At 36.0% G+C, this 14162-nt stretch overlaps 1 protein-coding gene across 2 annotated transcripts in view; it reads right to left on the minus strand.

Moving 5' to 3' along the window:
• The window catches only part of LOC106879199 (vacuolar protein sorting-associated protein 28 homolog), a 24012-nt gene continuing 9850 nt past the window's right edge, over positions 1-14162 (minus strand). For both annotated transcript variants that reach the window (XM_052969955.1, XM_014928663.2), the window contains 8 exons: positions 11901-11929; positions 7309-7346; positions 6902-6991; positions 5046-5151; positions 3527-3628; positions 3193-3246; positions 1595-1686; positions 1-873 (listed from right to left, as the gene is read on the minus strand). In XM_052969955.1, coding sequence (XP_052825915.1) covers positions 750-873; positions 1595-1686; positions 3193-3246; positions 3527-3628; positions 5046-5151; positions 6902-6991; positions 7309-7346; positions 11901-11929 — 635 coding nt within the window. In that variant the 3' untranslated portion in view covers positions 1-749. The remainder of the gene's footprint in view (positions 874-1594; positions 1687-3192; positions 3247-3526; positions 3629-5045; positions 5152-6901; positions 6992-7308; positions 7347-11900; positions 11930-14162) is intronic.

Here is a 14162-nt window from a genome sequence, read left to right on the forward strand (position 1 = left end):
TTGAAAATGTGGATTAGTTTTTTTTATTTAACAGTAAAATGTACAAGTTTAATTTAGAATATGACATTGTGTGCAACCCAATAGAAAACATTCTTTCGACTGCAAGAGACAGTAGACAAATTGCAAAGATTTTGTTTCACAATTTTAAGGACAGTATATATATATTATATATAAGAACCAAGATTTTCGCTATTTTGTATATAAAACTGTCAAGCATATACACATAATGCTTATGTGTCCTCAACAGTTAAAGTCAAAAAGAAGATTATGAACAAAATGGTTTGATTACAAGAGAAATAACCAAGTTTCAACCAGATCTATAAATGGTATCACAAGAGAGAAATCTAATTGCTAATTTGTTTGGATTATACTTATTGTTTAACAGAAAACAATTAGAATTGAATTATTTTTTTATGGATGTACATATGATTGAGTAGATCATGTTTTTCTAAAGATCAGAGAAGGATTAGAAAGACCTTTTATCTGAGGTGCTCTTCCATGAGATGGTGTACATATTATATTAAATAAGTTTTTGGAAGGATGCCCAGATAAATAAGCATTAAAAAAAAAGAATTATGAAATGATTGCTAAATGTTTCTATGCAAGATTTACTTTACTATTGTCAATATTGTTTAAAAATATTAGGTTTTGCTTGTTTTGTTAACAGAATAGATTTATACTTAGAAACTGGCTCCATTGTGCTCCATTATAATAGGTATGAATATATATATATATTTTTTTCTTTTACATTAGATGTTATCGTGCAGCATACGGTTGAAATCATTGTATGCACTCTCCAGATCAAACAACATTTGCCGCACTTGGTTATCGTTGAGTTCCTCTGATGCATGCATTGCACTGAGTGTTGTCAACCTAAGCAAAAACAAAACAAAAACAAATCAAAATATGAAGAAAAATAATTAAAGGAACAAATGTTAATAATCTCTTAACTTGTCATTAGACTGGCCATCCTGGGGCATCGCCTTCAGTGAATCAACTCCAGTACTTTTTTTTTTAAAGCCTGGTATTCTATTACTCTTTTTTTGTCAAACTGCTAAGTTGCAGGGATGTAAACACACCAACACCAGCTGTCAAGCAGTGGTGTGGGATAAACACAGATACATGCAACAGGCTTCTTTCAGTTTCCATCTATCAAATCCACTCACAAAGCTTTGGTTGACTTGAGTCTATAGTCAGAAGACACTTGCTCAAGGCACAGTGGGATTCAACTGGAAACCATGTGGTTGAGAAGCAAGCTTCTTACCACACAGCCATGACTGCGTCTATATAAGTTTTAATTCATTAAATAATTTAGTCCTTTATGGTTTAATATCTGCAACAATTGGGGAATATTTTAGGCTTAAAGAACAATTTTGCATTTTCGTTTTATCAGTTTGTAACAAAGTGTTTCTTAGTCAAAAGCAAGTTGTTTTTAATGAGAAATTTTAGTTATAATCAAAAAAATCCCCATAAAATATGAATTGTATTAATACAATGCCTTAAATGTTACAGATTATTCAGAAAATATATAAACATCACTAATTGCTAATTAGAAAATATAATTAGTAAATGTCTGAAAATTGTTTTCACAAACCATTTTGATACTTTTTCTTTTCCTTCAAAGTCTTGAGGTAATAAACTTAGACGCGTCATAGTCTCCATTAATTCACGAAGGTCTGGTTGAATCTAAAATGTAGAAATTATGTATAGAAACAGGATTTTAATGCTATGGAAATGCTTTTCATCCTCAATAAAATAAAAATTTTTAAATCTCATTTGAACATGAGGTAGCTTAAAGTGTTATTTAACATCTATTTTTCCATGTTTGCATAAATCAGATGAAATTTGTAGAGGCAGAATTCCTACAGCTGGATGCTCTTCCTATTGCAAACTCTTGCCTGTTTCCAGGCAAGATATTTCCCTATGACCAGACATAATTTTCATGGAAAACTGGAAACAACTTCGCTTGTATGATGATGATGAAGAAGCTCCTTTACAATTATCATGCCATGTCTAGACAAGGGTACATATATGTACACATACAACGGGCTTCTTTCAGTTTCCATCTACCAAATCGACTCACAAGGTTCTGGTCGGCCTGGGAGTATAGTAGAAGACACCTGACCAAGGAATCCAAGGCATGGTTACAAAACCATTCCTGCACCTATTAAATTATTTGCACCAAATACATTTGAAAACATATTACTAAAATAAGCCTCTTAAAACTGTTTGCAATATGGCTATGAGAGAGTGTTCTGCATATTATTATCCACTGTAGGGTTTAATATAGTGAGTTGATCAGCTGAGATCATCAAAGCAATTAGTAGACAAAAACTCGCCATAGAGATGTTTAAAATCGCAAAACAAGTAAGGGAGATAATTCAAGATTAACTGACTGACAAAAAGAAGATTCATAACAATTGACATTGTTTATATACTATTCAAACATTCCGATCAAGTGATTTCATTGGAGTTATGTCCCCTGCTTGTTATAGATTTTTTTCTAACCCATCTGAGATATTTTGACTTCGATAATCTATTTCTAACAAATTATATTAGATTTATGAGACCCTGTTGTATTCATATTTTCCATTCAAAGGGTCTTTTAACCCCAATAAATTACATATCATGACTTATACATGCAGTACTTATAGCCAAAAGGTGACAAGCTGGCAGAATTGGTAGAACATTAGGAAAAAATATTGTGGTATTTGTTCTGGCTCGTTACGTTTTGAGATTTGCTGGCATAAACTAATCCCCTGCCCTCAAAATTGCTAGCATTGTGTCTTAGTTAGAAAACATAACAGACCTAGAAGTCTGGTGCAGTCTTCTGTCAAAACCATGCCACATGAAGATACACCATTAAAATGAGTTATTCCCCTTGTGTATTTTCCCATGCAGTAGGACTAATCCGAGAACTGTGGTTGGGAAACCAAGTCCTTAACCAGACACCCAAACTTGCACCTAATACTTTCTTTAATTCGTTACAAGGCCTAGTATAGTTGCTAGGATATATAGATATATATATATACTTGTAACATTTAAAACAAAATGCATTTTGTTCATTATATAATTATAGTTTTGTTAATTATAAAGTGTAATGGTTTTAAGGTTGAAGAAAATTGTCTTCACTGAATATAGATTTATATTTTAAATAGTTCATGCATGAGTTTTATGGTAATATTTGCTTACCTCATCCATAGCACGGATTTCCAATCTTAGTTTATCCATAACTGTAATAAAAAGCTGAAAGGAAAATAAAAAGAACGAGATATTACAACATCTTCCAGTCATAAACCAATATTAAGAGTGGTTACTATTTAGAGCCCAGTCCTCATCTCATACGAAATGCAGAATGCAAATATTCACACAGACAAGTGCAGCACACACACAATATGCTTCTGTACAGTTTCCACCAATAAAATTCACTCACAAAGCATTGGTCAGCCCAAGATTATGCCAGCAGAGTGGAACTGAACCCCAACTTTGTAAGCATTCAACCATAAGTTGTAAGAATTATACTTACTGATACAATATCAGCAATACATTTGCTTGTGTTTCCTTTATCATCTTTGATGGTAATTGGGCGATCCTCTTTTATCCGTTCCAAGGCAGCAGGGCAGTCAAGCTGGATAAATCATTAATTTGTAAGTATTTATATCAAATATGTATTATATATTTATAATATACAATATATTAAAATATTTATAACATGTTTAATATCTATATTACATATTTATAACATACATTTAATATTTATATTAAATTATGTTTAATGAACATATTGTATTTACAGCATTAACAGAATACTAAAAATGGCTCTGTATCCATTTACATTTCATATCAATTACTTGTAAAATATTCCAGGAAATGAAAACAAAATCATAAGAGAAAAATGAAGAACAAATCAAAGACAGACACCATGTTCAGAAATATCTTTTTTCACAAGGCAAAGACTTCATTAGTTGATGAATATTGTGTTTAAGGGAAATCAACAAATGAAATGCAGGTGGAAGGATTAGAAGAGTTGTTTATCCCCAAGTCAGACTACACAGTCATGATCATCTCCTCTTCTCACATATTGTGTAGTTAAGAATATATATAATCCAATGTGCCTCTCCATTACGTAAGGTGTAAGTTGTGGGTCTCATTCTCAAGATTTTTGAAGCCAATGGTATTTCACCAGAATCCCATTCCCGCAGTTTCTGTAATCTGTTTCACTAAAAACCAGTTGCAGTAATTTGCTCTCATACTAGTGTCTGACTGAATAAAAATATCCCCCTTTCATTAAAGAAATCAGTCAAGTGTATCCTGATATTTTAATGGTCAGCATTAGCAACAGAGCTGATAGCATCAAATGAATAACTTGTCTAGCTCAATGTAGCAACCAAATATCCCCACTCAAAGAAAACTTTACAGTATTTAAAAAGAGGGTCACATACTTGAAAAACCAAGTCTTAAGTCTATTTTCTCATGATAAAAATAGGGGGGTCACAGAAATTTTTTTTTTTTTTAAATTGGCTCATAACTGTCATAGTACACAACTTGGTTTGAAATCAAAAGTAAATCCATGAGTTGGTAAGGCTCAGGTTACAGTGTTGAAGAGTATTTGATGAATGGGATACAGTAACATTTTTGCTATGAAAACAAAGCAATTTCATTTTGGATTCTATCCAACAGACGTACTGTCTCCACCTTTCTACCACTGCTAGAATGGCCTCTACCCACTGCAACCAGTAGTTTGTGTACCCTCCCCACCATCCACATATTCTTCCTCTGGCTACAGTTCCCTTTCCCACCAATGTTTTTTCCTGCAATCATCAATCTGAAGATGTTTAAGATGAACATCATCTGCATTGATCTTGGAGGACTCAGGAAGACCATTGGGCACCAGTCTTGGAGGAATAGTAAAAACCATGGGTACCAGTCTTGGAGAACTTGTGAAGACTAAGAGCACAATCCCTTCCTCATGATTAAACCATTGAATAAAAAATACTTGATGTCTCATCTATACTTTCAGTAATTCTACATTGAGAGCTACTTACACGGTATTTTTTCATAAAGTCTTCAACAGTGGGAAAGGCATTACATTGTACTTGTTTGAATGCTGCCTTGTATTGGACTAACAGTTTGGAACAGGCTGCTGTATATCTGGCAAAATAAAGATATACTGATACAATACAAACAACTGAAAGATAAAATCAGAAGGGAGTTTAATATTAAAAAACCCAAAAAAACAACCTAATGTTTCAACAAAATTTCAGACAAATTAAAACAATATCACTAATCACAGCTGTTTCATTTGTGTGCTTATAAGGTTATTCTGCAAGTCAAGTGTGTGTGTGTGTGTGTTTGTAGATTGTACTTGATGCTAAGCTACTTAAAGTGTCATGTCTGAAAGATAAGATCAAGACACAAAAAGGTTGTTTTCTAGTGATTGCTCTCTTGTCTTTCACCGTGCAGAGGACATGCCAAAGCATTGTAGCTGCGTTTTAAAATGCAGCCATAAAGTTAAACTTGAAAACTAACATCTGGAAACCCAGAGTTTGTCACCAGCTAAATTCTAATTTGAATCAAAGGGCATAACCTGGACCCATTATTATCAGTGGGAAGGAGCTCGTAGAAGCTAACCATTTTACCTATGTGGGGAGTACAATCAGTAATGATGGTAGGCTATATCACAATCTGGATCAACTAGGTCACAGGATAAGTAAGGCCACTTTGCTGAAGAGTGAGAAGCCTGAGCTCCATGTCTGTTTTGGCTTGGTTTCTATGGCAGGATGCCCTTCCTAACACTAACCACAATGCACTTGTTTCTATTTCCATCTAGCGAATCCATTGACAAGGGTTTGGTTGGATTATAGTTATAGTCGAAGGGAGGGTCAAGTTATCTGTCTTCCAGTGTAGTTTAATACTGCAGGCTGGAAGCTGGGGGAGGAGGGGGTGACATGGATTAATTAGGGAGATTCTGAGGAGATAGATTTGGGGAAGAGGAGAATAGGCAGCTGCATCGAATAACTCTGGGGAACAAAGGATATAGAATCAATAAGTTCAGGAGAGCAAATCTTTTGTTGCAAGAATGGCCTTAGGAAGGGTATTCAACTGTAGAAACCATACCAAATCAGACATTGGAACATGATGCAGTCTTTGAACCCACTAGATCCTGTGAAACCATTCAATTCATGCCAGCAAAGAATATGCACATTAAATGATGATGATGAATGAATAGAAGAAGAGGAAAAGACAGAATACTTCTGGATGGTAAATCAAGAGTACAGACAGCTGCTGTTTAGCCCCAGGTCAGTATGATCAGATGGATCAAAGGCATACTAATCACCATCTTTTTGTATATCTAGGTTTACAAGGTTCAATGTATCCTTCCTTTTCTTTAAAACTGCAGAATGTGATTTAGAGGGAGATTTGACTGCTATTTCCAGAAGGTTGAGTGACTGTATAAAAGCTTCCTCATTGACACGAGTATTTAATGACGTGTGTGTGTGTGTGTACTAGTTTTCAATTACGTGAACAGTGTAGTGCATGATGTGTTTATGTTTCACAATAAGTCAACAGATATTTGAGAATTAAATATTTCTATTTCCTAGAAAAAAGCTAGTCTATTTTAATGACAGATATAATAAAAATATATTCATATCAACAGAAATTATTTGTAAACAAACAAGTGTCATATTATGCTAACATTAGAGAGAAATGTAACAATTAAAAAAAATCTGAATCAAAAGAAATCATTACAAACCCAAGATAGATGTTAGCGATTTTCTTTAAAACAAACATGAAGAAGCAAATATATTTAAGTATCTGGGGCCTAATACAATGCCCTACAGCTAGTATAGATAAGTAGATATAATACAAAAATATTTAACTGAACAAAGTGAATACAGACTCTTTTGGTAGGACAGCATCTTTGATATATGCTTTCTCTAAACTCTGTAATGTGTTAATTACAGCATAAAGGTCAGCCATGTTGTCATATCTGAAATTATAAAAATATAAACATCATAATGAAATGGTTGTAAGAGGGAGGATGGGGGGGGGGCAAAAACAGTCTGAACTAGGATAGGCACAATGCCTCAATGTTTGGAAGTAAAGCAGGCTGAAGATTTTATATTGATCCCCAAAACTTGACTGAAATTTTATTATATTGGACGATGAGAGAGGAAGTACCTTGACAGGACTGGACTTGGATGATTAAGAGATATTTAGTATTCAAAGATTTTCATAATAATCTATTTTTTGTTGCTTTAATTGATAAGGTCAGTTGTATAATTAAGGATATAAATAACTACTTACTTTTCTCTTTCACGGGCAGTGCGGTGTAGTTTCACCTCCTACAAAGTGGAAAATAGTATAATACGATAGTTTAATGTGTGTGTGTGTGAGTGTAATTGTGTAAATATAAATCATCATCCTAATATCCATTTTTATCATGATAGTACGAGCTGGACAAGCTCTGCTATAGCCAGTCTCAAGCCTGGTTGAGAAAAGAGGAGACTGGCAGATGCAGGGTTAGTGACCATGAACTCAGTTTTCTAAATTGCTACTGAAACACCAACAAGAGAACATGTGAAACTGGTCCTGGTAAGGGAATGTAGTCCTCAGAGATTGTGTATGAAGCAATGTAGAGAAAACCAAAAGGAAGCTATGATGTGGAACAGCCTTCTCTCACCAAAGACCAAAAAACACATGAAGATCCACAAAACTAAAGCACTGGCTGCAGCCACACCTGAGGACAACTTCGATCCATTGCCAAAGACTGAGACAGAGATCTCTTGTTGGCACTCTATGCTCCATATAGAGCCAAAGGGATTAAACTAACATGGGTTAGATAAGACATTGAGCTAATTTTTCTATGGCCAAACAGTCTTCTTCTCACCAACTGTACTTGATTCCAAGTCAGGTACCATTTCTCCTAGTCTTTTGAATAATGACCCATTCAACAGCTAGACACGTTCTGGGGGCAGATGTAAAAACGATGACACTGATTACACGGTGATTTTATTTTTAGGCAACATGCAAACAAAATACACACACACAACCAGGTTCTGCTCATTGTGCCATGTAGCACGAACGTATCCTCTGAAACTACATGGTTTTGAAGAGAACCTAACCCAGTGTTTCTCAACCCTTTTACCTTTGCGTAACCCTTAAAATAAATTACATGTCTCAAGGAACCCTTGCACAAAATAAATTATACACAATATCTTTCTCATATTTTTTTTATTGTAGTTGAGAAATACTAACTTAAACACACAGTTATATAGGGATCTCTGTGTGTGTGTGTGTGTGTGTACACTCACACATATGTGTATGTGTGTGTGTGTATATATATATACACTCACTAGTATGGATAGATACATACATATATATATATGAGAGAGAGACTATATAACCCTTAATAGGTCATAGGAGTGAAACTTATGAATCATGATCTATGTCAAGAGCAAGCCAGCCTGGTAGACCCCCTCCACTCTTCAGGCTATGTGGAGAATATTTGTCTTTATTGCCCACAGGTGCTAAACATAGAGGGGACAAACAAGGACAGACAAAGGGATTAAGTCGATTACATCGATCCCAGTGCATAACTGGTACTTATTAAATTGACCCCGAAAGGATGAAAAACAAAGTCGACCTCGGCAGAATTTGAACTTGGAACATAACGGCAGATGAAATACCGCTAAGCATTTCACCGAAGTAAATGAAATTCTCTAACTGTCAAGGACTTAAACCACTGTCACTTAATCTTAGAACACTACATCTGACTCACGCACTAATTAAAATAGTTCGTTTCTATTAAAAGCAAAGCATATTACTCCCGTTCTACCTTCCTTTCTCTTGAGATGCTTTCACTGCATTCATTCCCTTCTTTCTCCACTTCCATGGTACCCTCCAGCCATTCTTTTATCTGGCAGTATTCACCCACCTCTCCTCCACCCTCTCCTTCTCTTTCACTGTCCTCTCTCTCTGTCACTTTAACACTCTCTCATCTCTCCCTTCACCCCCATCTGACACTGTCACTACTCTCTTAACCTGCAGTGACCCTCTCCCCACAGCCTCTCAAGTTCCTGGTCAGCCTCCACTCTTTCTCTATCACATGGTCTCTTCACACCTGCCCCATCCATATTTATTCTTACAACTTGGGGCAGTACTGGATCCCCCTACAACAACCCATCCCACCACTCTTCTATGCTGTCCCACTTGTTCACACAAGGCCCTGACACTAACTCATTCCCTAGCCATCTCTTCCATACAGCATCAACTCTGTTACTCTCTCAATAATAAATCTATTCCTCTCACTATATTTCACCATCTCATCACTTTGTCTCAAATCACCACCACCCTCTCTCTCTCTGTTATTCCATTCCTGTCTAGGCAGTTCTTTTTAGTTTTGGTGCTGGGACCATGGAAAACAAGCATCCACTACACTGTTAAGTAGTTGGTATTTGGAAGGACACACAAACAGAAACAATGCAAAATCTGAGACATTTAGAGGATGGTGCATAACTTACCACATTAGAACCATTTGAACCATCTAACCCATGCTGGCATGAAAGGTGGATGTAAACTAATGATAGCGATGTATAATTTCAGTGCTTGCATGTTGTCATGATCATTCAATGTCCATTTACCATGCTGGCATGGGCTGGGTGGTTTCACAGAATCTGGTGAGCTGCAAAGCCACATCAAACTCCACTGTCAGCATGGTTTCTATGGCCAGATATCTTTCCTAATATCAACCGCTTTACAGTGTGTACTTGGTGCTTGCCATGTAAACTTGCAAGACAGAAAAAGAACGGGGAGGGGGGGAGAAAGCTCCCACTATTAAAAGGGGTGTTTCAGAAGGAAAGGTGGAGGTGAGTGGCTAAAGTATGATAAGAGGCCAAGCACAGGTGTCTTGCTGTAGAGGAGATGCATGGCTGAAGGAATCACATCTACATTTTTTGTCCAGGTAGTTTATATTAGTGAGGAACACAGGGAAAGGTTTCACTAAAACATTGCAACAAGTATAGCTTATGGTAAGAGGTTTGCTTCCCAACTGCATGGTTTCAGGTTCATTTCCACTGCATGGCACCTTGAACATGTGTCCACTGCCTCAAGCTGACCAAAGCGTTGTGAGTGGATTTGGTAGATGGAAACTGAAAGAAGCGCAGTATGCATATGTGTGTGTGTGTTTCCTTGTCTTGACATTGCCTGGCTGTTGTAAATGAAGTCATTCATTTCCAATATTCTGCGAATAGATGTCTGGCCCGAGGAAATATTACCTTGCTTGGAAACAAGTGAGGGTTGGTAACAGGAAGGGCATTTGGCCATAGAAAATCTGCCTCAATAAACTCCATCTGACCCTTGCAAGCATGGAAAAGTGGACATTAAAATAATGATGGTTGTAACAATGAAAAGTATCAAGGCCACTGGGATACTACACATGGCCTCTGGGGAGAAATCATGAAAGCATTCATGAAAAGTGAAATCTCTTCAAAGCACTTTCCATTTTAATTTTTTAACAGTTTCATAATTTCTGAGTTTGACAACTATTTTATTTATTGAATACATTTATTTGGAAAATTTCAAGCAAAGTAAAGAAAATATTTCAAATGTGTCAATTATTTTACTTGTTTAGAAAATTTTTAGCAAATTAAATATGTGATAACGATGATGAAAGGAATAAAAATGAAGCTAGAATTTAGCCCTAGGTGAAATTTGCATTATGTAAAGATTTTATACAAGACAAAAATTACTTAGGAAAATATCAATGATAGGTGGAAGTCAGGACCGTTTTTGAACTCCGCACCAGAATATACATACATACATATAGACAAAACAGAAAAAAAGGTCAGGTAAACAAAATGTGTTACTTAGTGTTATCAGGTCATGTCAGGGTTAGGGTTAGATTCATGCATTGCTGCATTCACTATTTGCAAGTATATTCTCAGGTTCTCCTGGGGGACCCATTGAGCATTGGCCCACTGAGCCTCCTCCATCTTTGCAAGATACCTCCACATCTGCAGTGACGATGTGGACTGTCATGACCAACATGAGCCATCAACCAAGCTGGAATCTCAATGAAGAGAACACAGTAAGCAGTGACTAACTCGGAAAACTGAACAATATGGTCTAACAGGCTGAGCTTGTATGTAGTGTTATCAATCTCATCTTTCGTAGCAACTCATTAACTGAATTTATCATGAACCTTAGTTCTCACAGTGAATGCAGGCTGAGTCATAACCCATGGAATTGTTTGTATCAAATCACAGACTCTTAACAAGATTGAGGAATATCATCATTTTAATGTCCACTCTCCCATGCTAGCATGGGTTGGAAGGAATTTGCTGAATCAGATTCTCTACAGCTGGATGCCCTTCCTATCACCAACCTTCATCTGTTTCTAAGCAAAGTAATATTTTCCCGTAGGTAACATTTTCATGGACGATCAGAAATGAAGGACATCACTTGTATGACAGTGACACTCATTTGACATATTGTCAAGAAAAGGACACACACACACACATGCATAGATGATGGGCTTCTTTCCAGCTACAAAATCCACTCACAAGGATTTGGTCAGCCAAGGGCTACAGTGGAGACACTTGCCAAAGTTTCCACGCAATGGGACTGAACCTGGAAGCAAACTTCTTCACCATCACAAGATTAAAAGAAAACATGCAAACGGGTATATTAATTCAATCAACATTAACTATTAAACAGTAAATATAATTCTCTGAGTGGTTGGTGTTAAGAAGGGCATCCAGCTGTAGAAACTCTGCCAAATTAGATTGGAGCCTGGTGTAGCCATCCGGTTGCACCAGTCCTCAGTCAAATCGTCCAACCCATGCTAGCATGGAAAGCGGACGTTAAACGATGATGATGATTAAGAAAAATGTACTTACCTCATAAAGGTCAGGATTAGTGGCAGATGCTGGAAAAATAAATTAAAAATGACTTGAAATAAAAATAATACTTGAGGGAACTGATGAAATATCAAAAAATAAAAATGGTTTAATGTACAGAATAAGAATTATATTCAATAAGAAAAAATTTGTAAATGATGAACCCAATCTTTACCCATCATGTCTCCTTCCTCATACTTTAACCTCTCATCATCTGGTATATAAACCCACCTCCCTCAATACTACACCCATCTTGAAGGGTCTTGTCTTGCAAGTAACTTGGTGACCTCACTAGTGTCAGTGCCATGTAAAGAGCACCCAATACTCTTTATAAAGTGTTAGGCATTAGGAAGGGTATCCAGCCATAGAAACCATGCCAAAGTATGGCCGGGGTATGATGATGTGTATTCAAGAGAGCAAAGACCCACAGGTTTTTTACCCTTTTGAGAGAGAGAATGATTAGGAAAGTTAAAAGCAGAAAGACTGTCAGAGAAAAGTAAGTTGAAGTTGTAGAAGATGTTTTGTTGAAGAGGAAAGGAAAATGAAAGATCATGGAAAAAGGGAACAACTCCCTCTTTACGTCTCACTGTTGATGGTTCCACCTGTTTACTAGAAACATTACTGACTCACACTTCTACCACAACTTCCCCCTCTGTACCTTCTCATACTAAAACTGCCATCCCATTCTCACAATTTCTTCACATCTGTCAACAATATAGTAAAGATTTGGATCTTCATTCAAAGTCTAAGAAAATGCTCATAGGGTTACCTTTGGAGCATTAGTCAACCCCTCGATGCAGTGATCCAAGATTAATGACAAAACTTCTACATTTTTACTTTATACTCATGCATACACAAAAACAGACTTCCCTTTCTTATAATCTTTCATTTGTCTGCCCAACATCTTCAATGAATCATCCTCTACAATTTCCATCCTCTCCTCTCACTGTTTTTGTCTTTCCCAATCCTCCCCTCCTCTATTCCAAGAGGAACAAAACCTGTAGAGTATCTTAGTTAGAAGCCACCCTCCCAACTGTAACACACAGCTCAGCACCTTCAAAATGCTCTCATTCTGCTGGATATACTTCTCTCTACATCTCCACAACAGGTTAATAACTGGCTCAAAAACTCAATTAATTCCATGTCACTGACTAATTTGATTGAATTTCCACAAACCTCATATATTACATCCAATGTACTCATTTCATCATCTGCCCAGAATGCAAACAAATCTTGCAGTTTCCTAAAAATTTTACTCTTTCAATGACTCACAATGAAGTTGTCACGGTAAAAATATTTACTTAATTCACATTTTTCGTGACAGTTCTACTTGGTTTGACCAAGTTTAACCCTTCTGATACCAACCCACTTGAGCTTCCCCTCCCTTTGGTTCTCTGATACAAACTTCCTGTCTTTAAGGGATCTAAACTAAAACCTTCCATTAAAATTTCATCTTATGTTCTAAATGTCATCCTAATAATGACAAAGTTATTTTACTAAATGCATGATTGTTTTCAAAATCATTTGAGACAGAAATATGGTAACAAAAGGATTAAAGACTTATCCATAATTGGCAGCAGTTCCCTAGCTACCAACTGCTGCAACTCTTGCAAATTAAAACACCTAGCCTCACGCTTTTCCTTGACATTTTTGAAGATGCAAGCTTTTTTTCCGCTCATGTTGGGCGAAACTTTCTTTGATTAATTTGTGTGTGGAAGTATTCATGAGGGAGTACCATACTTTTATTTTGTCTTTAGGAAAACACTTTCAACTTCGCTTTTATTTTGGGGCATTAGTCAGTGAAATAACAAGGAAAGTAAAAGTATGTAAAATTGTTGTCAGTAGTTATCTTTCGTCATTTTTTTCCATTTTACTCTTTTGCAAATTTTTTTGCATAACGAAATATATTCTAACTTAACATTTAAACAATTTTCACGGTCGAACAACATCCAAGGCTAGAAGCAACAAGAGGAAGGATGAAACGAGAGAAACGCGATCTAAAAAATTGTTTAGGAACAGCCAACAATAACTGAGCACGAATGTGAAGGGTACCTAAAGGATCAAAAACGGCAATGAAAGAATTCCAGTAATATATATATCGACACACGTACATATATGTATATATATATATACACACACACACTTAAGAAATGAGATATAAAACATCAAATAATACATATACCTCAGTATACATGTGTAGATAGGGACAAGTTTATACGTAGTTATATATATATATATATATATATATATATATATATATAT

The sequence above is a fragment of the Octopus bimaculoides genome, chromosome 8, assembly GCF_001194135.2.
Source record: "Octopus bimaculoides isolate UCB-OBI-ISO-001 chromosome 8, ASM119413v2, whole genome shotgun sequence".
NCBI classification, from domain to species: domain Eukaryota; kingdom Metazoa; phylum Mollusca; class Cephalopoda; order Octopoda; family Octopodidae; genus Octopus; species Octopus bimaculoides.